The following is a 27,335-nucleotide window of genomic DNA, read 5'->3' on the forward strand; positions in this document are numbered from 1 at the left end:
ACGAAAAAGAAAAGTATGAGAAATACGGCGGGAACTTTCAGAGATGTGCAGCCTTGACCACGGAGGCAGGGCTCTGGCAGAGTCACACACAAAAAAGTCTGAGCCAGGAAGGGTCAAGTGCCCCCCCATGGTTAGAAGGATACAATATCTAGTCACCCGTTTCTTATTTGATCTCTCGCTGCATGATAGCTAGCAGGGGGCTGCTCCGATGAAGGAATACGCCAGCGCTGCGTTCCGTAGACTTTTCTCCAAAACTGCACCTTTGTTCGAACCAACTATGGCTACTTTTCTTTCCAGTATTTCGCGGCCAAAGTTTGGAACTCGCTTCCACCTTATATTCATACTTGTAATTCGTTAGTGGTTCTCAGGAAGATGATTCATGATTATTTCATGGGTGAAAGCGCTGTGTAATTGTCGTTGGTGCTTTACATATCAGGTGTTGACTCTTCATGTTGTTGATATTGGTGTTTTCTTCTTTGATCGAAAGGTCCTGGTCCTGTATGAGTCGTTTGTAATACTAATTTTTTTTTTTTTTCTTTTGTGTTTCCTAGCGATCACTGTCGTGTGTCAGCTTGAGTTGTATGCATACAATATTGGATCAATTCCACGCCTATGGCGTTTGATCCTTCTAATTCGTGCCGTATAATGCATTCAATTTATTTACCCCATTTTGTATGGCATTACCTCTGTACAAGCTGTAAAATAAAACATTTGAACTGAACTGTTACATTTGGGAGAGATGAGACGAGGGGAAATCCTCCTCTCCCATGTAATATTCCCATAGAACCCCTCCCGAATACTTTTCTGGCTACGCCACTGGTAGAAGTGCAGAGTAGTAGAGTTACAAACAACTACATCTTGTAAACTTATCATACATAAATTACGTCTAAATGTCTCGGAAACGTGTCGATTGCTTTATATCTCAATTGAAGTAAGTAAAAGCGTCTTTAGGACGTTTTGTGGAAGAAACTGTCTTATATGTGAAGCGCGTGTCCGCAAGAACGACAGAAAATCCGAATGCGGCCGACGCAGGCACGAGGGTACTCTTCCGCCCTTTCTGCCATGGAGCATCAGAGTGGAGAATAATGAAGGAGCGACACCCAACGGGCAACGGCTGGATAGGCGCCGCGAGCCGGATGTCGGTCGTTTGGTGGTTTGGTACGCGCCCGGGAAAACCGTGTCCGTGCGGACGGTAACGGTGTAACAACAACGTAACGGTGCGACCGCAGGCGAGATCGACAGTCGCCACGGTCGTGTCTATTATTGCGTTCAAGATGAGTGACTGTGACAAAAAATTCCGATTTCTTGTACTTGGTGGTGAGTCTCTTTTCTGTTTCAATGAATTCAATGAGCTGCGCCAGAAAAAGGACGAAGTTGATAAAGATCGGTCTACCTATGCTTCCGCGCAACTGTGGTGTATTACCAAATAGCAATGAAGGAACGTTGAAGCTTTTGGGATACCAGCAGCTTAGAGCTTGCACTGATATTTGCTCGTTAATTGTCATAAAAAGGCAGTGGCCTATGTCTCTTCACAAAAACGTTGAAAGGCACAGGGGCTGCGCCGTATGAAATTCCGCTGGCAATTGCGGTGTGTGCACGCCACATGACTTGCACATGATTCCTCATTCCTCCCTCCATGCCCACGTGGGTCGCACAGAACGGGCGCGGCTCCGGTCCTGCCCTGTCATCAGCAATGTGTGCAGGTGCTTTTTGTCAAAGGTGAAAGCCTCCGAAAGAAAGTTGGGCAGCATTTAATTAGAAACCCATTGAAATTTTAATTTTCAACTTTTGAAGTTTTCAGCACAATATTTTTTCAACATCTTACTTCATTTCACAATTAGACATCACTTTTCAAGAGCTTTGTTGTGGGCAAGCTGTTGTGCATTGAAGGCAAAAACACTCCATTCAGAAGAGTGGATGCACTTGTATCCATGAATTTTCCCAGCACGCCTTCCCCCAAACGACCATGGAATATCTAACAAAAAGGCTAAAGAAAGCCTGAAAAGCCTACATATGCAACTCACCACAAAATTCCAGCAGCCTCCCGAGATGAAAATGCTACACAGGTCCCTATTTACACCCGTAGCACATCTTTACCAAACATACCCACAAATACTGTTGGTGGCTGTGGGTAACAACCAGGTTCTTAGTACAGGGCCTATGCAGCCACACAGCCTTGTGCACCACCACAAACATAATTTTTTACTTTGTCTGACAGGGTGAATCGGCAGTACATCTGCAACAGTATTTACGCGAATGAAGAAACAAGACCGGCCTATTTCACTAAATCTCTGCTTCTCTCCCTCTTACTAGTAGTTGGCAAGTCCGAACTTTGCCTTCTGTTGCTAAAAAGTAATGAAGGTGTTGAATATTGATAGTCCCAGCTGCCAGCTCGCATTCAAGGACACCGCATCTAACAGATGCTTACTCTCAAAGTCAGGGTGGTGAAATAATATAAACAAATAAAAATATGCAGTGCTTTTTCTGGAAAGGGGGGGGGGGGGTCACTTCCCTGTGGCAGTCAATCTACGTATGTAATGCGGTGGCAAAATTAACTACAAGTTAGAGCATATGTCTAAGAGCAATAATTAGCAAATTAGCAACACATGTGAGAAAACATGCAGCACAGCGATGTACCGCAGAAGTGTCATGAGAGATTGCTTCTGAAGTAGTTGAGTGCCTCAAACTGGCAGAATTGAGATGGCGTTACCACGTCAAAATAATTAGAGAAGGCACAGAACATTACCCCTTTGTTATTTCTCTGGTGTTAGGATATGGCTGATATGGTACAAAGTGCAACCTGTTTATTATTTTCCTGAAAAATGTCCAGTTTGAGCATTCATTCAGTTCAAACTGTGTTGAAAGTAATTATGCTGGAGTTCTGTGTATGCAAAAGCAACCTTCTTACTATTGATTAGCCAATGATATTGTCGTGTGTAATCCATGTTTCGCATTAACCTTTCAGGTACTGGATTTATTGGCAGGCATTTTGTAGAGTTCCTCATAAAAAATAATGTTGCATCTAAGGTAGTATAATCTTCAAATAGTTGCTTTCCAGCTATTAAGGTGTGTCATTTCTTGCAGATCCGTGTTGCAGACAAGGTCCCACCTGAAATGGCTTGGTTGAATTCTAATCACAAGGTAGAATGACCCTTTGTATCGGGTGGCTATTTTTTTAGAATGAAAAAAAAAAAACTCTCTAATTCTCGCTATATGCATTTAGTGCCTTACATTGTATTGTTTCCTTAATGCCATCTGTGCAGTGCCATGTGCAGGTGTACAACTTGTGGCATGTAAGTGGTCCACACATTTCAAGGGCTTTAAAATTCTGTGCACCAGATTCGAAAGTTGTACACACACACACACACATGACGTCTGTTATGTTTGTATCAGTTTAAGTGCAGGGAGCGTGGCAATCATCATGTGCATTGAATTTGCAATACTATGCAACGTTTGGATTGCCGCGGAGTGGAAGTTTTGACCACCACTGCTGCATTACTGTCTCTGAATCACAGAGATGATGCACCGTTGCCATTGAGGAAGAGTTATTCATTAATTTCTTATATTTATTTCTGGGCCACTCCACCTTCTAATGATATATAAGGCATTCTACAAAGCTGTCCATAACAGGAACCCTGAGAATGAGGTTACAGACAAGACAACATGGCACGTATCTCAATGTCTGTCTCTCATTCTCAGGGTTTCTGTTATGGATATCCGTTGCCACCAGCTCGCCTGCTTTCTCTCCATCCTTTCTGTCACAAAGATGGTTTGCCCACATTGGAGAACAATCCTCTTGTGCTGAGTTTAGCCAACAGTGAACTGTTTTCAGAGCAAGGTCATTGACAATGAAAAAATGGCTAAGAAGCAAGCGAGCTGGTGAAGATGATGCATAATGTAAAACCACGAGACTAGTGAACACGAAGGGACAGACACAACACGAAGTCTCAAACTGAGACTTCGTGTTGTGCCTGTCCCTTCGTGTTTCCTAATCTCGGGGTTTTACATTATGCAAGGTCATTGAATTTCATATAAACAATGTGTTGAGAAACAAGAAGTATTTAAATAAGAGAATAAAATTTTTGCTTAGAGCGACAGTTAGGTACACCGTGGAAAATATTCAAGGTAAATTTGCAACCAGTTAAGTGTAATTGAAGTTTTTAGACAGCGGTTTTACTGCCGTGACGTCACTGTTTCAGGCACTGGCAGGTTTCAGTTTTGCCAAGCAGTCAAGCCATCAATTCTACAGGGTTAGTCTAGCAAACGTTACACATTTTGATCGCATCATAAAAATAGAAGACAGGGTTTATCCTACACCAAACTTTGTAGACTGGTAGCCATTTGTCTGAAGTTTTGTTGGAATTTTTTGTGAGCATTATGGTCCTGTAGAAGAAAAATTAAAAATCAAGCAAAATTTCACTCTATGCATTTTCTATGGCCTATCTCGCTCAAAAGCCGCCATTATCTGCTCCGTCTGCTTCATTTTCATTTCACCACACACAGGTGGCACCAGCATACAGAACAAGACTAGAACAAGAGGATTGGTGCATAACGTCAGAATCGGCATGTGACATCGTTGTAGGCAGCGCTACCTGTGTGAAGTGATCTGAATGTGAAGCAGACACAAGAAAAAATGGCGGTGTTTGCGTGGGATAGGCGATTGAAAATGCATGGGGCGAGATTTTGCTTTATTTTTAATGTCCTTTCTACATGACCATAGCGCTTACAAAAAATTCGAATGAAACTTCAGGTAAATGGCTATCCGTCTGCAAAGTCTAGGATGAATCAAACCTAGTCTTCTATTTTTACAGTGCGATCGAAATGTGTAACGTTTGCTAGAATAACCCTGTAGATAAAAATTTTACAAAAAAACGACTCTCAGTCACCTTTGGCTCAGCCGCACATGCTTGTGAGGGCCAGTGATGCTCGGTACTAGAGATGAGTGGGGGTATGAAAGTTCGTACCCGCACCTCCGGGCGCACGGCCCGCATCTGCACCCTCAGCAATGTCATTGGTGCAACCCACATCCGCACCTGCACATCCCGACGAGTTCCTGCATACCCGCGGACGTACCCGCAGCCCAATGCATATGCAAGTTTCAGTTATGCCACATGATCGTCACAGCACGAAATGATTTATTGATGCTGAGGACACTGTTAGCTAGCGGGCCACTTTTCGAACATCCCGGACGTTGTGGCGACTGCTGACATGGTTGCCAGCTTACTAACGTGAAGTGTACCTGTCATGGTATAAGATACCCAAATTTAGCACCATGCGACAAACATAGTCAGAGGGTACGCATAGAACGCAATGCTAGTAAATGACAAAGCTGTCATAATCTCATACACCACGGAAGGTCTGGATATAAGGGGGGGGGGGGGGGAGCAAAGAACGTCTCTGCACCGCCTGAACTAGTTCAGTGAGTGCAAATCGAAGATACCTGTAATACAGCCACATAATTAATAGCTACAACATAATATACATGAGGGAGTAGAAATTGAAGCTAAATACATTAGCTGTGAAAATAAAAATATTTCCCTTGAAAAGGCCTGCAGGGAGATAAGATAAGATAACTCTTATCTTCCACACAATGTGTGGGGAAAAATCAGGGCAAAATGCCAAGTGGCTTTTTGGCTGAGTGCACTTCAGTTTCCTTTAAAAAACTCTATGCAGACTGTGGACAATATGATGATCCAGTATCAGTAGTTATTTTCCCCAATAATAGTGTGGATGGATGCTAAATGCATGTGGTTAAGTGCATTTGCCCATCATCCATCCAAGCTATTTGTAGTTGTGTGTCTTGTCATTGTTCTTAGGGCATTTGGTGACATTGCACTTAAAAAACTCTAGTGCCAGCAACTTTCTACATGAGTGCCACCCTATATGCACATGTTCAATTAGGAGGATTTCCATAAAACATACTCTGTGCATCATGCACGGCCACAGCTGGTCCAATTTAAGACCCACACATTTTTTTTTTTCACTGTATATATATATATATATATATATTGTACATTTACATCTTGCTAGAGTTCAGTATTTGCTGAAGAATTCATTGTTATACTTGCTCTTCTGACCTGTTTGGACACCGTAGGGCTTCAGTCCTCACTGTGAGGGGACTCATGATTTCATTTCCCACATTACCCACCAGCAATGGAGTATTATTAGTCCTTTATTATTGTGTCCTGGCAATGAAACCCCTAATCATCATTATAAAGTAAAGTTGTTGTTTTTTACTTCCAGGAGATATTTGCGAATCCGCTAGTCGAGTTCAAGAGTGCTAACCTAATAAATCCCGGTAAGGTTCTTCATAAACAGACGTAGTTCTTTGGCAAATGTTGACCTTCTTTCAATATAGAAACCACTTCTTAAACTACATATCTCATTGGCTACATTTCTAATGAGGTATCTGCATTAAATTTTTGTAACCGACGACACCACTAATGTCTTCATATTCATGACTTGAAAACCCGAGATGAGGTAGGGACGAAGACAGACATACACAAACACGGTCTCACGGTTTGAGACCGTGTTTGTGTATGTCTGTTTTCGTCCCTACCTCGTCTCGGGTTTTCAAGTCATGGATCGTCACCACCAGCTCGCTTGCTACCTAACTTTCCTTTCGTCTTCATATTGTTCTTTCTAGTTTCATGTGCTGCTGCATTTGATGACACAGATGAGCCCTTTGACTTCACTATCAACTTGGCTGGCGAAACAAAGCTCAACCTTCCTGAGAGTGTAAGTTTACCTTAAAATAGCTCAAAAGTGACAGGTGGACTTTCTCCATTGACCTCTGTTCTTTGCAGTTTGTTTGATAGTATCAATCTGCACAGTCAAGATGCACAGTTATGTTGTAGCATACTATTACTAATTATTTGCAAATTGTAAGCTTTTCAGACTTTAGAAGTATTGGCGAGGCTTTTACACCTGAGCCATTCCAGGTGAAACCAGCCAGAGGTGTAGCTCGACCCTCTTAGATTTCGCTGAAAAAGTTGTGTGCATTCCCTTAGGGATGTGTATGTAGGATATAAACTTTTTGCCTCAAGATTTTGTTTTCTTGGGCATCGGGGGTGCTTCGAATTTGGCCCAAACATGAAAAAGTGCATTTTCTTTGCCGGGTGTTAGATGGGAAGGGTCGATCTAGCTTCCAGAAGTGGATATGGAACGAGAACAAATCTGGTGACGTGGTGAGAGCTCAAGAACGGAGCACGTTTTGGGCCAAGTTTACAATGAATTTTTGGCAAGTGAGTATTCTCACTGGAGCCTGAGATTATTTATGCTCATAATCTACGGTATGGAGATTAGCTTCACGTAAAAACATCAAGGTGATCTGCGTTCATTGTTTAACTAAACTTTCGAGAATATCGACCTTTCATCAAAAATGACACTTTCCGGATAGATAGTATTTTCACATACCTGAGGTCGTCTATGAAGTGGATGAAATTGTGCCATTTGTATAACAGATCCTCTCCCATAACATATTGAAAATATACAAGTGTATTCTTCCTTAAAGGAGTAAAAAAAAATTTTTGTCACCATACTCTGCTGCAGCTCGTTTGTTAGTTGAAGACGTCTAGGAAGTAAAAAGTGATGCCTTTGTGACCCTTTCCCATGAAAACCGACACTCTCCTTTTCCATTTTGAAAATCTACAGATGTATTTGTTCTTATGCAAGAAAAAAGATTTTTCAGCACATTCATATCCCATCTGTATGGTACTACTTTCGCCCTTTGAACAAATTTTGCCTTGTCCTGTTCTGCCTAGTTCTACCGATTGGTCAGTTGCTTCTTCATGTCAGCTTTGTCGTCCTTTATGATTGTTTTTGCGTACCTGAAATCATCTGGAACGTGAAAAAAAATCATGCCATTTCAACAACGGGCCCTCTCCGATAACATTAAAAGTCTGCTGGCATGTTTTTTCTTAAACGGGAAAAAGTTTCTTCAGCGAATTTACATCCTGTTCTGGTACCATTATTATCATTTTTCTTCCACTGTTTTCTGCAGCTCTTGCTGCGCCAGCTGACCATAGCTATTGGCTCAGACCACGCCAGAACATGATGAAACCTTTTACAGTGTAATCCCATTAATTTGAACTCGAAGGGGACAGAATATTTGTTTGAATAAATCGGAGTTCGAACTAGAGGAAGCCGCTCTGAATGAAGGCTTGATGCGTTGGCACCGCATGCTGGCTACGTCAGAGACACTCCGTGGTCAGAGACGAGTCATATGGCTCGCTAGGCCTTGCTGCACGTTCGCGGTCACATGATGGTGCAAATATTAGAGACTGTTTCTTTCCAGAATATTTATTTACAGAAAAGCATCAAAACAGCTCAGGACAGAAAATAACCTTACACATGTTTGCTTTCGTCTCTTCAGCCGCGACTCTATAAACCTCTTTTGCAATATCAGGTTACCCAATCGCGAACCCTGCAAACGTGACTGTCGCCAACCCAATTGGAGAGAATACCACATTGCTGCATTTTCTTGACAATGTAGTCCACAGGAAGGGCCTTGGTCTGCTCTGAACAGCGAAGCTTGCTTTCTTTGCCGCCGCCGCCTAAGCGGCATCATTCCGCGCTGGTTGTGCACACCGTCTGCGATTCGTTCTGTACCCCTCTTTCCTCTGGCAGAAGTATCGCTTTGATGAGAAACTGTCTTATGAGTAATAAGTAAATTTTGAACTTAATAAGTAAAGGTGTCTCTGATACACCCGCCTGCGCGTCGAGCCAATGCGCCATTGGGAGTCGGGTGCGGCCTTGCTATCTTGTTCGAATAAAGCGGTGCGCATGTTCATATGTTTGAATTACTGGGCGTTTTCCCCAATTGAAATGCACATGGCTTTGCTCGGACCCGTGCGTCAGTTCGAATTATCCGGAAGTTCGAATTAAGAGATTTCGAATTAACAGGATTGCACTGTATCATGATCTCGTGTGCCCTTCAACCATTAAAGAAAAAAAAAGGCAGTATATGCACTGTCTTCCTTTCATTGGAAATAGATGTTTTTGCTCCATATACCTGAACAGAAAGTATGGGTGCAAAGTAATAGTACCTTCTGGTACCATGGATGGAGCATGCCTCATTGTGCCTGACGTTGAGTAATTTATTCTCCAACCATATGTCCTTGGCAGTGAGCCATAATGCATGCACAGTCTTCAAGCTTTCTTTAACCCGAGGAACAACCGTGCAGGTGTCAGAATATCTGCACTCAGTAGGGGTGCTGCAAGCTAGCCCTATTCAGAGCCGTTTATAGAGAGAGTTTGGCCATTAGGAGGGGCCTAACTTGAAGCGCGTTATGCAACATCACGGCTGAACGACCTCCCTCGCTGTGCTCTATCGTTGTCCCGTCGTCAGACGGTCGCTGACGTCATATTGATGCTGATTGTTGTTTACGATGCAAGGAGGGAAGACACATGTGCACTTCGTCCTTCAAAAGCCCTTCATCCTTGAACCCTCTTAGATTGGCAACAAAGCCCTCCTTATCACAGGCAGCTGTGGATCATAATTCCTGTAGATCACATTCAGCACGACCACAAAACTGTCGACCAGCTGGCCGACAGCATCAAAATGGTGCACACCAGATGGCTGATAAGCGGATTCTGCTTGGATTCTGGCTTTTTAGGCGGTGCAACGATGACTCTGACATCAAAACAGGCTCCACCCATGAGGGGGCAAAAAATCGGAGAATGACCAAACCCTCCCTATAAATGGCTCTGGCCCTGTGCAATCTACGCTCATTATTATGACACTTGTTAATATGACATCCACACTTTGTGACCGTTTTTCTAGGGAACTGTTTCTTCCCCATAGAAGCACCATGTATTTCTCCCTCGTTGTTATGACAACTCGTTAATCCAAACTTCTGTGGACGGATCGGGTAGAGCACGTGTATTCTGCCCCTATTATCACCACCGACTGTTGACCTTACTGACTATGAGCAGAGTTTTGAGGACGAACAGGGGAGAACACTGGCGTTCTGTCCCTATTATGACTATGGACTTTGCAACCCTTCTGCTCCACAAAGTACAGGGGCCCCGGGTGACGCATGTGTGGAAGATGTCGTCCAAAGCACAATATTCACGTGAATTCATTGCGAGTCATAGTCCTTGCACAGAAAGCTGTACTTAAAAGGACAGGACCCTCAGTCACTTGACCATTATGGTTATCCCCGATAGGGATAGCACGCTGAGCATGGCTGGAACCAAGCGGAAGCGGTTGTAAATTAGAAGGTGCTAGAAAACACACTTTTGACCGATTCCCATCGGAAATCAATTGTAAATAAACCTCTAAATCCTCTGCTTCTCAGAATATGTAGTACATCCACATGCAGTGTGTGTGGGAGGGGGGAGAGAAAAATGATGTTTTCCGGGTCTCTCATTAGTATGACAATTCGCTTTATGACCAAAGTCGGCGGGAATGGACTTCGTCTTATTAACGAGTTAAGACCCGATAGCAGGGATGCCGAATTCACTCGTGTCCGAGGGCCTCGTGGAGCCGTGGAGGAACTGCGTGAGCCACATACCTCAGCTTCGGGGTAGCCAGTTTCTGATATAGATAACACAGCACAGAACTTGAAATGACAAACATAGTATACACTTGGGTTACTTAGTGTTGCTTTATCACAGGGTCAGCAGTCCTTTCTATTTTCTCTGTCACGTGAAAATAAGGCACCTCTAATTTTTTTAACTATAGCCTCAACATCATGTGAAAGTGATTGCCTGTTCATTTGTTAGTTGTGAGCGTATCTTTGACTTATTCACCACAGAAAACGCCTGCTCGCAGACGTATGCTGACACAATTGTCCCTCGACGTTAAGCCACAAATTATTATTATTATTAGACGTATGTTGTACCAAACATGGACAGGCTTGTCCACGACAACATACCATTCTTCCATACCATTCCCACAGATCAATCCCCAATCGTTGGTGCCGATATCATATTCCCCCGTCTAGACTATACTAATAAAATCACGCGTCTTCACTGTAACACAAACGCATTCTCCAAGTCATTCTTTTGTTCCACCATAGTCAGTTGGAATGATCTACCAGGACATATAGCCACCACCCACAACCACCAGTCATTTTTGAACATTATACGTCCGCTAAACTGATTTTTCGTTTGTTTTTGCTTTTCTCTTTTAGATTACCTGCAAATTGTATTAAGTATGTTCGGGTTGTTCATTATTATACTAACTCCTTTTCTTTCATCATGCAAATGTTCAGTATTGTATTTATATCTTATATACTGCATTTATGTTTCTCAATCGTAACTGTATGTATACTGTAACTGTAACTGTTTTTCCCACCCCCCATGTAATGCCCGTAAGGGCCCTTGGGGTAAAATAAATAAATAAATAAATAAATAAACATACATATCTTCGGACACTTTCGTACAACCTAAAAATACAATGAAGCCTCACCAACTTCAGCGAACTTGTTCTTATCGGTGCCTCGCACTACAGGTCAATCCGTTCCATTTGTGAGTCATCAGGAACGTTGCCAACAACTGCAGAAAACAGCGAGCCAAAAAGCTCAGTTTAAAGTCTCCTGCAGTCAAAGAATCTTTGTTCGAATTAACTCGGGAGATCACCATGGCTGTGACTGAACCGGCCTGTTTCTGGTGGCATTGAAGGCACCAAGATTACAAATTGGCCATATAGGGTTTGCTCAGAAATTTTGGTAGGAATGTACTAGTCAATAGTACTCAGGAATAGTCATCAGCGAAGACGATGAAAGCGACACTGAAACAGACAGGGAACATCGAACTTCCTTTTAGCATATGATTGAAGATTGAAAGTTCGACGTTCTCTGGTTGTCTTTGTGTTACTTTTTTATTAATTAATGCAAAGAAAAATGCACGAGTACAAAGACCCAATGATAACTCCACGACCGTTCATGGAGCTTGGACCGAATATTTTTCTATTTCTTTCCAATGGGCCACCTCTTTGGCACCCCTGCTGTATAGGGTGCCTGAACAGTATCCATACTAGCTCCCTCTGTGCAGAGGGAACTACAGTCGACCCCCGTTTATCCGGACTTCATTTATCCGGATCCCGCGGTATCCGGACAGAAGGCACGGGAACGGATTTTCCTCCATGTATTTTGTTCTCGTTTATCCGGACTTCAGCTTCCGGACTCGGACAAGAATTCCAGGGAACGAAAGTAGAAAATTCTTGTAATACAGCTTCAGTTATCCGGACTACCGTGAGTAAGAGGAGACGCTGACCCCGCTTCGTCACCCTTTTCGCTGTGTTGGGGTTATTCCCGTCACACGTCAGGGGCCTACATTCCTCCGTAGGGGAGACAACCCTGCACGATGACCCCCTTTTCTATTTGTGTGCGTTGGGTCACGTTGACCAGTCGAGTCATTTGGAAATATCTCGAGCAACTGTCCGGTTCTAGAGGGGAAAAATCCAACCCGAGGGCCTGCTGCGATCCCTGATGCAGAGGCTCACTGCGACTGCCGTAGATGATGCTGCGGTTTCTGACTACGTTGACGTTGATAAGGATGATGACGCGTGTGCAGCTATGTCTGATGACGGTGTGATTGCTGATATTGACTCTGATGATGTGCAGCAAGACGGTGCCGATGACGCCAGTGAGAAACAAGGCTCCGACATTGACACTTTGCGTCCGCACTGACATTCTTCGAGCAGCGCAACAGCGTGGCTCAACTCTATGCAATTAGCAAAAGTTTGCAGGAATCGAGTGCCTACACTACTATGTAACCGCTGTCATTGACGAGGTTTCTATGTTTTAATTAAACCTTGCTATGTAGGACGTTTCTATTCCGTCGTTTCATTTATCCGGATGCCCCGGTATCCGGACGATTTCGCCGGGAACGGCACCGTCCGGATAAACGGGGGTCGACTGTACTAATGAGGCACCCTAGCCCTATAGCTGCCGACCTTTTATTCAGTACTGCCAACAGGGCGATTTCATTCAGATTCAGGTAGGGCCCTAACCTTTGGGTCTCCGATTTTTTCCGTTAGTTTTTATGAGATAGCCCCATCTGTGGCATGAACACTGGTGTTGATCCCAGGTTCTGAGATGACGTGGTGGGCGAGATATAAAATCAAGAGCGTCAGGGGTGAAAACAACGGCTTCGCTCCAAAGCAATTTCTGCCCACTTTTAAGCGCTCTATTCCGGCGTCTGTAACGGCCACAACATCCAGTCTTCCGCTACGCATTCACCATGCCATAGGCTCTGGGGCTGATTAATAATTCTTGTCTCCAACGAACGAAACATTTTATAAAAAATCAGCGAAAAGACATCCCTACTGAATTTTACGCACTTTTGTACCCATATGGTTGCCGTCGTCATTTTAGCAAAACAATGAGCTACAAGCTGAACGAAAGCCTAATTTTCGCTCTGTTCAATGATGTGCAACACATTTCTCTATCCTGTTTCGTTTCGATAAAATTTGCGCCGCAGCTGTCACAGGTACGAACATTTTGTGAAAGTTCGCGAGGCACGTGCATAAAAAGGCCACAATGGATTTGTAAAAAAAAAAAAATTAGGTTCACGACGAATGCCTTAGCTTTCTTTTGACATACAATTCATGGTTGCTAAAAGCTTCGTGACTGAGTTACAGCACTCACAAACTGCCATACTTCGCCCCGCCCGACGGACCGGCGTACTTCGTCGTCACTTGCCGTTTTCAAGCATGTGCATTCACCAGAAGTTTATAAAAGCTGGTGCATGAGCCACAATACAGGTACCAGTTCATAACGAATATATATTCACTTAAGGAGGATTCCACTTTGCAGAAAAATGAAGGAAAAGCGGTAGAGAGAGGAACAAGGAATGACAATGAAATCAACGGCGCGTAATTTCCCACCTTTTATTCAAAGAGAACAGTGCCTTTCAAAAATGCATTAATGCGTGGTTGTCACGTCACGCATTGTTCTCGCAAGGAAAACATCCTTGTATGCGCTTCTATCAGCTTTGTACCAAACGTGACATGAACGAAGGCTGGGTACTGGCCGCACCGACGACCATTCGGTCTGTTTCGATTCCCTGAATGCCGCCACTTCATCACAAGGGAAGTGCAAGATATGCATTGCGTGTCCTTGTTCTGTCAGCACCGAAATGAATTCCTGAGCCTGACCGAATTACGTCCGTTGCTTGAGACCGCATGTTGTACACATTTGCTGCGAGTTTACGGGAGCCCCCTACTTCATCACAGGCATTCTTCCCTTGTCCACTCGCTGAAAATATCCAGAGTGTTATGCCGCATCTCGTGTAACTGATACCTGTTCCGACACATAGACGACGTGTGAGAATACAGGCGGTATGTCATCAAGGGTGTCCAATATTGTCTTCAACGCTAAAAGCGTGTGCGCTGTATCATGGCGCAGGTCGTCGTTTGCCGTTAACAGGCTAACGGTGTCAGATTTTGCCGTTGCAATGCCCATGAAGAGAGAGCTTCTCTGCCAATACTGGACATGGACAGTATGGCCCACGAGTGGACATGGGAAAAATGCCTGTGATGAAGTAGGGGGCTCACTTAAATACGCAGCAAGTGTGTACAACATGCGGTCACAAGCAACGGACGTAATTCGGTTGGGCTCAGGACTTCATTTCCTTGCTGACAGAACGAGGACACGCAATGCATATCTTGCACTTCCCTTCAGATGAAGTGGCGGCATTCAGGGAATTGAAACAGACCGAATGGTCGTCGGTGCGGCCAGTACCCAGCCTTCATTCATGTCACGTTTGGTACAAAGCTGACAGAAGCGCACACGAGGATGTTTTCCTTGCGAGAACAATGTGTGAAGTGACGACCAAGCGTTAATGCATTTTTTAAGGCACTGTTCTCTTTGAATAAAAGGTGGGAAATTACGCGCTGTTGATTTCATTGTCATTCCTTGTTCCTCTCTTTACCGCTTTTCTTCTTAAGTGAATATATATTTGTTATGAACTGGTACCTGTATTGTGGCTCATGCACCAGCTTTTATAAACTTCTGGTGAATGCACATGCTTGAAAACGGCAAGTGACGGCGAAGTACGCCGGTCCGTCGGGCGTGGCGAAGTATTGCAGTTTGTGAGCGCTGTAACTCAGTCACGAAGCTTTTAGCAACCATGAATTGTATGTCAAAAGAAAGCTAAGGCATTCGCCGTGAACCTAATTTTTTTTTTTACAAATCCATCATTGCCTTTTTATGCACGCACCTCGTGAACTTTGGCAAAATGTTCGTACCTGTGACAGCTGCGGCGCAAATTTTATCGAAACGAAACAGGATAGAGAATTGTGTTGCACATCGTTGAACAGAGCGAAAATTAGGCTTTCGTTCAACTTGTACCTCATTGTTTTGCTAAAATCACGACGGCAGCCATATGGGTACAAAAAATGCGTAAAATTCAGTAGGGATGTCTTTTGCGGATTTTATATAAAACGTTTCGCTCATCAGAGACAAGAATTACTAATCAGCCCCAGAGCCTATGGCATGGTGAATGCGTAGCGGAAGACTGGAGGGTTGTGGTCGTTACAGACGCCGGAATAGAGCGCTTAAAAGTGGGCAGAAATCACTTCGGAGCGAAGCTGTTGTTTTCGCCCCTTACGCTCTTGATTTTATATCTCACCTTCCACGTCGTCTCGGAACTTGGGATCAACGCTAGTGTTCATGCCACAAGTGGGGCTATCTCATAAAAAATAACGGAAAAAATCGGAGACCCAAAGGTTAGGGCCCTGCCTGAATCTGAATGAAATCACCCAACACTGTCACATTGCCCTTACCACGGGATGAGGCAAAATAGTGTTGCATAGCATTTATGACAAAGTCATGCTTGTGGAGGCAAAGGTTTTCAATTGTGTGTTCTGTTTTGCTATTGTGACACAGCGCCATCAGAGAAGTAGTACGTTTCTCGAACAGTGCTCAACAGACAAGTGGTGAATGGTGTGTACTGTAACAGTGTCATGAGTCAGGCAATTAGTAACGACGAAGCTGTTACGAAACTGCGGCTGTGAATACTCCTAGTACAACTTGGAGAACATTCGAAGGCAAACTTCTTTCGATGGGTTATAATGGTGCAGACAGGATGGGAATGCACTGACGATTTTTTTTTGTCGCTAAAGAGAGAATACACATGTAGGCATTCAAAATGTTACGGGAGAAAGTGTCTTCCACGAAGCACTTTTTTTTACCTCCTAACGGCCTCATCTATCGAAAGAGCTGCATCCCACTATGGTGACGATTCTCTCTTTTTTTTTTTTTTTCGCGTAAGAAGAAATTCAGTTGCAGATTTTCAAAATGGAAGTGGAGAAGGTGCCTTTTCACAGGTGAGGGTCACAAAGGCATCACTTTTTACTTCGTAGACAATCTCAACTAACGAATGAGCTGCAGTGGAGTATGGTGTTTTTTTTTTTTTCTTCTTTAAGGAAAAATACACCTGTAGATTTTTAATATGTTATGGGAGAGGATCTGTTTTATAAATGGCACAATTTTTCTTTTGCATACCTGAAGCTAAATTTTTGTCAATTCTGTACATTTCAGATTTATAAAGAAGGTATACTACATTTGAGCACAAATTGTGCAAAGGAAGCTGCCGCTCACCACGTGAAACGCTATGTTGAAGTTTCTTCCGGCCACATGTATTCCGCAGGAAAGGTATAGACCTCCCAGTGTTCTTGTTGGAACTGCATGCTATGATTATGTGATCTGTTTTAGAGAGATTGCTATACTTTTGAATATTTCACTTTGCAGAAACCGTCAGCGGAAGAATCTGAAATAGATCCCTGGACTGTGAGTGCTTCTTTCAAATTGCAAGTGGAACACGCCCTGGAACTAATGACAGAGCTTGACTATGTGATTTTGCGACCAGCTTTAGTTTATGGAATAGCGGATAAGAGGAGTTTAAGTAAGTTGTCAGTTTGCTGTCTTGAAAATAAATGTGCCATATCTGGTACCGAGAATTTGCAGAAAGTCGCTAACTTTCAGCAAATTTATTATAATATGTTAGGTATGCACATGGAATTTCAGTGACTATCCCTTAGCAAGGATTTCAAAATTCTCAGGCAGGAGGTACGCAGTCTTCTTATTCTTCCTTTTATATATATATATATATATATAGATACTCATGGAACGATGCGACAGCGCCAGAGGACGTGTTTCGCCGTGGTTGCGGCTCGTCAGCCCTGGGTAGCTGCGCATCGTTCGGGATTGGCAAACCAGGGGTCACTCAGCGAGCAGTATACACCTGGGAGTGTGACTCAGCACTCCTCAATGCCACAGTGCAAGCCAGTGAATTATAAAAAGGGGAAAAAAGCCGTTAAAGAAATAAGTAAATGACGCTAGACGTGTTTGAAATTCAAACTTACAGATTAAGATGGCTTCTATGGCTGCACGTAGAGAAACAGATACTCATGGAACGATGCGACAGCACCAGAGGACACGTGTTTCGCCGTGGTTGCGGCTCATCAGCCCTGGGTAGCTGCGCATCGTTCGGGATTGGCAAACCAGGGGTCACTCAGCGAGCGTTATACACCTGGGAGGGTGACTCAGCACTCCTCAATGCCACAGTGCAAGCCAGTGAATTATAAAAAGGGGAAAAAAGCTGTTAAAGAAATAAGTAAATGATGCTAGACGTGTTTGAAATTCAAACTTACAGATTAAGATGGCTTCTATGGCTGCACGTAGAGAAACAGATACTCATGGAACGATGCGACTGCACCAGAGTTGAGCAGCACTCACCGCTCTCACTCTGCTGCTCACCGCTGCTCACTCAACAGCACTCACCGCTCGCTGAGTGACCCCTGGTTTGCCAATCCCGAACGATGCGCAGCTACCCAGGGCTGACGAGCCGCAACCACGGCGAAACACGTGTCCTCTGGTGCTGTCGCATCGTTCCATGAGTATCTGTTTCTCTACGTGCAGCCATAGAGGCCATCTTAATCTGTAAGTTTGAATTTCAAACACGTCTAGCATCATTTACCTATTTTTTAATGGTTTTTCTCCCCTCTTTATTATTCACTCACTTGCACTGTGTCATTGAGGAGTGTTCGGTCACCCTCCCAGGTGTATACCGCTCGCTGAGTGACCCCTGGTTTGCCAATCCCGAACGATGCGCAGCTACCCAGGGCTGACGAGCCGCAACCACGGCGAAACACGTGTCCTCTGGTGCTGTCGCATCGTTCCATGAGTATCTGTTTCTCTACGTGCAGCCATAGAAGCCATCTTAATCTGTAAGTTTGAATTTCAAACACGTCTAGCATCATTTACTTATTTCTTTAACGGCTTTTTTCCCCTCTTTATATATATATATATATATATATATATATAATGTTTATAAGTCCCAAACGTCGCCACACCAGCATTGGACAGCTGTTTCGGCCTTATTGGGCCTTCATCAGCAATGCGTAGGTGGACGACGTTTGAGCGAGTGGTGTCGGAAGGTCACGTGGAACGTGATGTCCTCCCGTCAGGGTGAGCGACTCACCTCTGAAAGCCCAGTGCGAAGCCAGTAAAATATTAAATGAAGAAAAATAGCATACGCTCTTTGGCTGCACGTTGAACATATGTTTATAAGTTCCAAACGTCGCCACACCAGCATTGGACAGCTGTTTCGGCCTTATTGGGCCTTCATCAGCAATGCGTAGGTGGACGACGTTTGAGCGAGTGGTGTCGGAAGGCCACGTGGAACGTGATGTCCTCCCGTCAGGGTGAGCGACTCACCTCTGAAAGCCCAGTGTGAAGCCAGTAAAATATTAAATGAAGAAAAATAGCATACGCTCTTTGGCTGCACGTTGAACATATGTTTATAAGTCCCAAACGTCGCCACACCAGCATTGGACAGCTGTTTCGGCCTTATTGGGCCTTCATCAGCACCTTCGCATTGCTGATGAAGGCCCAATAAGGCCGAAACAGCTGTCCAATGCTGGTGTGGCGACGTTTGGGACTTATAAACATATGTTCAATGTGCAGCCAAAGAGCGTATGCTATTTTTCTTCATTTAATATATATATATATATATACAGGGTGTCTCAGTTAAGTCCCCGGGCTGAATAATTCGTGAACCGGTGCACCAATCGAATAACTTTCTTTTTACAAGTATCTGTCCAATACCGCCTACAAGATGCGCACCGCGTGAATGAGTAGGAGGCGCTCATTATTTAAATAAAAATTCAAATGAGTTTTGTGAAAAAAGCTAACTTCTAAAGCAGGGCGCCGTCGGCATTAAAATGGGTACTACCCCTTTTGGGACCTTCAGTGGACACCTTTTAGAGAAAAATCTGCCACCAAAGCGGGTCATTTGTTGCAGTAATTAATTGGTTTCGGTTTACGTATTTTTGTCGCGGCTGGTCGTGGCGAATCGCAAAAGGATGTAATTAATTGGTGTAAGGATCATTTGTGGACATGGGAGTGAAAGAGCGTCCTTTTGCGCTTCACGGCAACCAGCCGCGACAAAAATATGTAAACCGAAACCAATTAATTACTGCAACAAGTACATATACAAAGGAAAAATAGCTAATGCTCTATGGCTGCACGTTGAGCATATGTTTATGATTTGATCGTGCACTCAAATTGTGGTACAAAATGGGGTACACAATTTCCTAAATCATGTTTTAATTATGTAAAATAAACCTTTATTTGTATTCTACTAACACCTCAAATCCGTCGCTGTGTCCCCTTCCCTTTCGCTCATATATATATATATATATTAACTTCGTAGCAGGCTTATATGTTTCCCGTATGCATGTACAAGAATTGTGTCAGGAAAAATAATCTTTAGTTTCAGAAACCTGTATTTTCTAAGAGTGTGGATGTTATTTACCCAGATGACTATAGGTAATCTAATTTTCCGTCATGCCAAATTCTCTGCCTGTGGCATTCCATTGCATGCTAGGTATTGCACAATATTGGAACACCAGCTAAATTGTTGTGCATTGTGTGCATTCTTTCTTGTGCAGAATGCATTCAGGGCCCAAATGAGCCGTGACACAAAACATTAGTGCTGTTCCACCAAAGTGGTGGCACTTGCCAGCTGCCGACAACATTGCAGTGTGTACAAAATTGTTTGTGTAGAGGTGCCCAAGAGGGAATGTAGAATTGGTATAATTTTTATGTTCCTTGAAGCCCTTTGAGTGGTGTATGGCTTTGCAGGAAGGTCTTGGTAAAAAAAGCTACATCTCAGGCAGTTGTGCTCAGCTGCAGTTTTGTGGTGCATCTTCTATTCTGTGCAGATGTTGCTTTGCCAGAAGGGAGTTTGTGTTTTGCTTTAATGATACTCTATTTCCTCTTATGACTAATACAAAAATAACTTTCAGCAGCATAAGCATATCAGTAGGTATACATGGCAAAATGTGGGCATGTGTGGAGCTCAAACGTAATCATGGTATCTGATTGACTGTATGTCCGTTTTTTCATCGCTTTTTGTAACAAGTATTAAAGCTGTGTATCACACAGATGTGTTGTCAAATGCTCTGACGTTATGGCATAAATAGTCAAATTCATGAACTTATAAGTAGACCCTGAAGTTTTCGGGTTTTATATTTTTCCAAATTCGGGGGGTAGAAATCGGGTCAATAAATTGATGTCGAAAATTCATGCAAATTCGGGCAGAAAAATTACCGTCAAACTGAGTTCGGGGAGAAATCAGGCATTATTGTAGAATAAACGTTCGCTGTACCGTTTATCCAGACTGCCAGAAGTAAAGGGCAGTCGCATATTTTGTGTGAAACTAGTATGTCGATGCCTTGAGGTGCCTAGCCTGGGTGCAGTTTTGCAGGTAGAAATCGGGTTTAACCCTAGATAGGTGAACCTCAATTTGGGGTGCAAATTCGGGGAAAAATCGGGTTTAACCCTAAAACATCAGGGTCTACTTATAAGGTAGTAGAAGACATATACATATATATAGTTAGCATTATTGCTTTGTTTCCTTACAGCTCCTCGCCTGCTTGTTGGTGCTGTGTATAAGCATTTAGGGGAAATGAAGGTAAGCTTCACCCGTTCATCGTAGCGCACAGCATTCCTGAAATTTAATGTTGTCAGTTGTGTTGTTTCCCTCAGACTGACCTTCTATGCTTTATGTTTGACATGGTATGCAGTGCTTTGATTACTATGTACCTTGGTTGTAAGCTACCATATTTTCTTATTTATGAAACAGGCGCTCTGATATAGTGGCGCGCACTTGAAAATTTGCAGAACTTGAAAAATGTCTGCGCATAACGTGCGCATTGAGGTTGAAAATACCAGCACAATAATCAATAGAAACTAATCTCTACATCGCCATTATTTCCACAGTAATCGAAGCATGTGCATTAACTATGAGTACTGTTCATTACATCTATCACGGATGCACCCTTGTACTTGAAGCAATCAAAGTCCAGGACAACAAAATCGATGGCATAGTAAACTTTGATCCCGTCACCATTTTCTGTCTCTCTTGTTTTCACCTGTTCTGTTTTTCTGTCACACATTTCTTCTCAGCCATACCAGCACTCTCAAATGAGTTGAGGATACGTGACACATTATTGCCAGCTTCTCTTCTCTACCTGCTCTACCCACTTCTCTACCTTCGCATGTGATGCCCCTGTCCACTCTTCGTGTACTTGTGCCTGACGTCTATCACCCAGTTTTCCGCTTTTCAAATGAATGGTAACTCCTATGTTAAGCGGTCTATGAGCTAAGGCACGAGGATAGAAGTTGCACGATGTCTTCTTAAAAATGGTTCTTTCAGTAAAAGCTGCAATATATAATGTGCCCCGCTAGATAACGTGCATTGCCTCTTCTAGACGCTTTTTACAGTGTACAACACGAAAATACGTTGAAAAATATAGTAATTTGCATTTGACTGTATGCAGTTAAGTACTTTTTCTGTAATTGCTAGCAGTTTTCAGCTGCAGCTGAATTGCTGTAACAGTAATTCAATTAAAGTTACCAGTATTTTGTAATTTATTTAGACTACTCTTGCAGTTACTTTTTCATGTGCATTGTTAATATATTATGTGTCGCATCTATTTCTAAGAATGATTCATGTTGCTCACCCCATAAAGCACTTCTGAACAGCTGTGAGTCCATGGAAGACGAACGTGATTATGAAATGTGTGGAACTGTAAGAAATCTGATAGCTCTTGTGATGTCTATTTGGTGTTTGATAGGCAAGACAAGAGGGGCATCTCCATTTGTGTATTGTATTTAATAACCAAACCGTTTACAACGTCTTGACTGTGAAATTGGGCATACAAGAAATTTATGCATGGCTATAGTTAGAAATAAAAAAAATATTAAAAAAAGCCTTGGAAACCATCAAGAGGAGAGAGATCTGTGTCAGGAGATGCCTCAACAAAACTAAGCACTGAAAACAACAAAAATTATGTGAACAGACGGTGACATGAGATGAGTCATAGATTTTTTTAGTATTAACTACCAAATCATAGGCAGTGTTTGAAGTAGCATGCAAGGGACTCACCACATACAGAGATGGTAATAAGAATGAACCAACACAAGCTAAATTGATGGTTATTTTCCTTTCTAACACTCAAGTTGTTTATGGCACTTATGATTTCATAGTAGCACTGCCAGGTATGTGAAAGACCCACAAAAAGTGTTAACCATATCCTGCCAGAGAATGCGGTGCTCCATCAAAAAGATTGTTACTGATGAGCTAAAGGCGGTTCCAGCAAAAGACACAACATGCACCAACAAGCTATCAGACAAAGGGATTCCAACAAAGCTATCAGAAGTTAGACAAACATCTTTGTTGGTGTTTGGCCTCCCAGGACAGCAACTTTGAAGGGGACAGTGTTGATTTGCAGTTCGATTGTTATAAAAAGAATTCATAGTATCAGTCACATTAGTTTTTGAACACCTTCTTCAGAGCATTAACATGGAGCAAGAGGTTTCTCCCAACCTTGTTTTTTTTTCTTCTTTCTTTTTTTGATAGCTTTAACTGCCATGCTCGCTTGTTATCGTCATCCCCCCCTCTCTCTCTTATCCTGGTCAATCTCATTGCTCATACCTCATACCTCATACTTGTAGATAGGTTTTAACTACCACACACTCTCTCTCACATCATCTTTCCCATAATCATCTCCGACACACTCACCATGGTTTTGGCGCTCTATGGCCTTTGTTGCCTTTGTGCCATTAAACACATAATCAATCAATCAATCAATCAATCTTTTTTTGACCCTCCGAGTTGTTCAGCTACATCTTGATGTGATGAATTTTCGACACTTGTTCAGTGAATTTCATGATGTAACAAAGCTTCAAGTTTTCAGATTTTTCTCCCCCTGAAATCAATGTTGTTCACTTGTGTCTTCTTCTCTGTGCTGCAGCTCCTGTGGACAAAAGATCTGAAAATGGACACTGTTCATGTGTCAGACTTATGTCGTGCCATTTGGCATGTCTGCCTTCACGGGAAGAGAGGAGAAGTCTTCAACGTGGTTGATGGTGGCAACACAAGTACGTTCCTCTGCAATCTACACAGTGGTTCGAAAATGTTTAACTCACGGCATTTCCTGTTTTTGTGCCAGTATTTGTAATGGCTGATCTGTTTTTGAAGGCTAATCAGTGTACTGTTGTTGTTTTCTTATTCCACTTTTACGTAGCTCAAGGAAAAGTGACAGACATCATATCAGAGATCTTCAACATCAATCATGACTACCTGGGAGTAGCTCTGTCACTTCTAGCAAAGGTATCACATTCTTGACTTCTATGTTTTCCCAATGGCTTAATGAAGAAATTGGTGCAGGAGCCCCAGGTTGAGGGCCATCCATATTTCGAGCAGAGTATATTCTTCCTCTACTGGGGAAATTTATGGGGTGTAGGGAATCTGGTGTGCAGTTAGTAGAGGAAACATTTCTTTCAGTCAGAGACAGGCATTTTATAGCACTGTATGCGAATGGTGTGTCATGCGTGGTACGTGGATGGATAACTTCTCCACCATCCTTGTGGTGCATGCTGAATATAGCAGTTCTGTGAGGAGCAGGAAGTGCACTTGTTGTTGGTTTGACAGTGTTTGCATAAAAATCATGCAAGATCTGGTTGCCCTTAAGCCACATATATGTTCTTTAACGAAACATGTGGCTGATCGACTAGGTGGGATCCCTCCTCAACGTCAGCTCAGCGAAGATCAGCCATACTGAAGCTCATGTGTGAACAATGAAACGGTGAATGAAATGGCATACAGACCATCGCTGGCAATCATTTCTTCCGTGTATGTACTTTCTGACACTGCAATTGTTGTAACAGTGTCCTGTCCATAATATAAAGTGTCGTGGGCTTTAAGACCATGTAAGCAGGTGGCAGGAATATCTTTTTGAAACAGAACCGATTTCTAAGTTCAACCAAGATTCTGATATGTAACACAGCATTATGTTCTCCTCGGTGGGCAGGTTTCACACATGTAAAACAAAGTTGGCAGTTACAAAAACGATCCTATTGTATTCCCGTCAAAAGACAATAGATACACAGAGATCTCGATGATACGATCACGGATGATACGAATTCTTTTCCGGTCCCAGCCTATTCTTCCCATGTATTACAGTTCGAATGATACGAACGCGTTATCTTGCCTTTACGGATGATACGAACGAGCGGAGGATGCGACAGATATCCTTCCCCGTGACGCGAGAGCGCGCGAGTCATGCGTCTCCTTCGGAAAGGGAGGGTGATCCTCACCACGAACTCCCTTACATCGTGTTGCGCAATGCAAGCTATGACTCTACTCTACCTTTGGTGGTGCTGGGGGAGATAATTAAGATAGAAGGGATTACACGGCCAGGAACCTTATCACCTTATCTCTGTTGCGACACTTTTACCTCCCGCAACAATAAACCGCGAAGCAGGGCGACATCGCACTGGCGGGAGAGAGCGACCAGAACACGTGGAATGAACATACCGGGACAACTTCTGGCAACATTACGCGTCACCATCTCGCAAGTCGGCTTCACCTAATGCCTGCGTGCTTTAGGAGAAGCTCGCTTTAGAACACTTTCTACTAGAGATTCTACTACTACTACTACTGCAGATTCTACTGTATTGTTATGAAAGTTGAAATCTGGGTGTCAGTCCCCAGTGAAAGTTCCAGCTTGGCTGCAGCAGATTTGGTCAGCAGTGTCACACAGACATAGCTGTGTGAGACACAGAATTGACAGTGCAGATGAGACAATAAAAGCATAGAAAAAAATAGAAAGGCAGAAGCGAGCTAGTGTACATTAGCTGGTGGAAACATTTCCTTTTCCATAACATAACACTTCCAAAAAACAATATTTGGGTATGAGGGATCTAGCATTGATTTTATCTTCTTGGCACTAACACTGGTTGTAGGAGAGTGGCAGAAAACAGCCAAGCAGCATTTGAGAGAGTGGTTCTAAAGGCCAGACTTGCTGTTGAAGTAAGACAGACTATTTACATGTGGCTGTTCCCGCAAAAACGTGGAATGTGTCCATGATAATATAGCATAGATGCAGGTTTCTTGGTCCTTTCCTTTCCCTTATTTGTGGTTGACATCGTTCCTGTTTTTCCCTTGCACTTGTCCCTCTCTTTTTCTCACAGAGTGTGTACATATATTTCTGTGCTCCTTGTGTAGTTAAACTTTTTGCTGGTTTGACCAGTTGTGTCGTGTCTGTTCTTTTGTCCTTGCCCATAGCTCAGGCTTTTTCAGCACCTGACTGCAATGGGCTACACTATAATTGACTATAGTTTTTGCATTGTGTCGTGGTCTCGTCATTCTTTTTTCTCTTATTTGTTTTCGGCAGGCCAATATGCAGAGTGCAGTAGAAGACATCAATGAGAAACATCTTCCTCCATGGGCGGAATCATGTCAGAAAGACAACGTTATAAATACACCCCTTTCTCCATACTTGAGTCAGGTTAGGTGATAATTCTTTTTGGCTTTATGGCTGCTGAGAAGATGCAATCAATGTGACATTGTTCTTAAATGCATGTTTGCATGTTTTCTAGGAGCTACTGAGCGATAGAGATCTGTGGTTGGATGGGAACAAGCTTCTGAGGACCAGCTTTACTTACCAGGTACCAGAGCTGCAAAAAGCCCATATTGAAGATGTAAGCATTTGTTCACGTGCATTTTTTGTGCACGAATGTGCACTACTTGTGTGCGATTGGCGTTTATGTAGCAAATGGTACATGTTGTCTCCAAATGTGACTTCCCATAGCTTATCGCGTAGTTCAGAAGCCACAAAAATGGTGACAGTAGTCTCGGAAGTCTGTGGGAATTCTGTCCAAGCCTTAAAGCACGTGTTCACTCAATTAAACAAGCCATGGGGACCTTAAAGAAAGTATCTAAGCAAGCATACAGCACTTGGTTGTGGGGTCCTTGGCAGCATTTTAATTTCTGTGGAAAGAGAGAGAGAGAAAAAAAAAAGTCTGGTTCGGCATAGGGGCTTTCGCCGGCTCGCCCTTCGCACTAAGCAGAGTCGGTTGCAGGATGCTTCGAATACTGTAGAAGGAATTGTTTTTGCATGGAAAATATTTTCGTACTTTTGGGTTGAATGTTTTGGGCCAATCTCAGATCAGTCTACATTCCAAGAAAGATGTATCCCGGCGTTGAGTTGGGGTGACAATACATTCGAGGCTAGGACTTTCCCCGGTTTGGACACCGGCTGGACTAGCAAACGCAAGTACAGTTTTGTAGAACATGCACTACTCTCTGTAGCCACCCCATGAGAAGGCCTATAATAGTGACTACAGACCTCATACAGAGACCTTTCAGGCTTTTACACCTTTTGTGAGCACTGGGACTGGGCAATGACTAGGTATCAGGCTAGGTACTTAAATTCACGATTTTTATGTTTTTCGTCCACACGAAAAGCTCTAAGAATAGTTCCATATGAAAAAAATGACTTCTACAGTAATCACGCTCGAAACACAGGTGTTTCAGTTGGTACAGTTTTAGATTTAGAACAAAGCAATAATTCAGAGAAAACCGATTATTTTATCATAATGAGGGTTTACTGTATTTTTTATTTCAGGTACTGAATGACTATGTTCAAATGGGAATCTTCCCAAAGTCATTACTTGCTTAAGCAGGGAATCACCGCAAGGCTTGCTAGTCACCGGCTTATGAAAAATACAGTGCCTTTAGTAAGTATAAAAGCCTAGGAAACTATTTGCAAAGGACCTGATGTATGCTCAATGCTTAATAGCAATATTCCATTTGATAATCTTTACAGTGCACATTCCAATTTTACATGTTAAATGCAACTCTTGTGCAATCCTCTTTTTCGCTCTTTTTTTTTATAATGTGGATGCTGTTGGTGCCATACTCTCTAGTAAACTCATTGTGAGCCTTGTTAGCAAATTTATGTGTTTCTTCTACATCTCCACTATACAGTTTCAGATTAAAGTTTTGTGTAGTGTTCTGCAAGTGCCGTG

At 43.0% G+C, this 27,335-nt stretch overlaps 1 protein-coding gene across 3 annotated transcripts; it reads left to right on the forward strand.

The window, feature by feature from the left end:
• The first annotated feature begins 1,103 nt into the window (after positions 1-1,103).
• LOC135385538 (dTDP-glucose 4,6-dehydratase-like) lies at positions 1,104-27,335 on the forward strand. Of its 3 annotated transcripts, XM_064614898.1 has the most exons (13): positions 1,105-1,317; positions 2,966-3,027; positions 3,085-3,141; positions 6,244-6,298; positions 6,647-6,738; positions 16,494-16,607; positions 16,704-16,857; positions 20,882-20,931; positions 23,276-23,402; positions 23,549-23,634; positions 25,700-25,813; positions 25,905-26,006; positions 26,933-27,335. In XM_064614898.1, the coding sequence occupies exons 1-13, from the start codon at positions 1,275-1,277 to the stop codon at positions 26,984-26,986; spliced, it is 1,110 nt and encodes a 369-aa protein (XP_064470968.1). In that variant the 5' UTR covers positions 1,105-1,274; the 3' UTR covers positions 26,987-27,335. The 3 variants fall into 3 exon arrangements, 2 of the variants coding, with proteins under 2 accessions (XP_064470968.1, XP_064470969.1); XR_010420444.1 differs by lacking the exons at positions 25,905-26,006; positions 26,933-27,335 and adding an exon at positions 24,039-24,156 and having other exon boundaries at positions 1,104-1,317; positions 25,700-25,788; XM_064614899.1 differs by lacking the exon at positions 2,966-3,027 and having other exon boundaries at positions 1,106-1,317.

This window comes from Ornithodoros turicata, chromosome 2 (genome assembly GCF_037126465.1).
Source record: "Ornithodoros turicata isolate Travis chromosome 2, ASM3712646v1, whole genome shotgun sequence".
Classification (NCBI taxonomy): Eukaryota; Metazoa; Arthropoda; class Arachnida; order Ixodida; family Argasidae; genus Ornithodoros; species Ornithodoros turicata.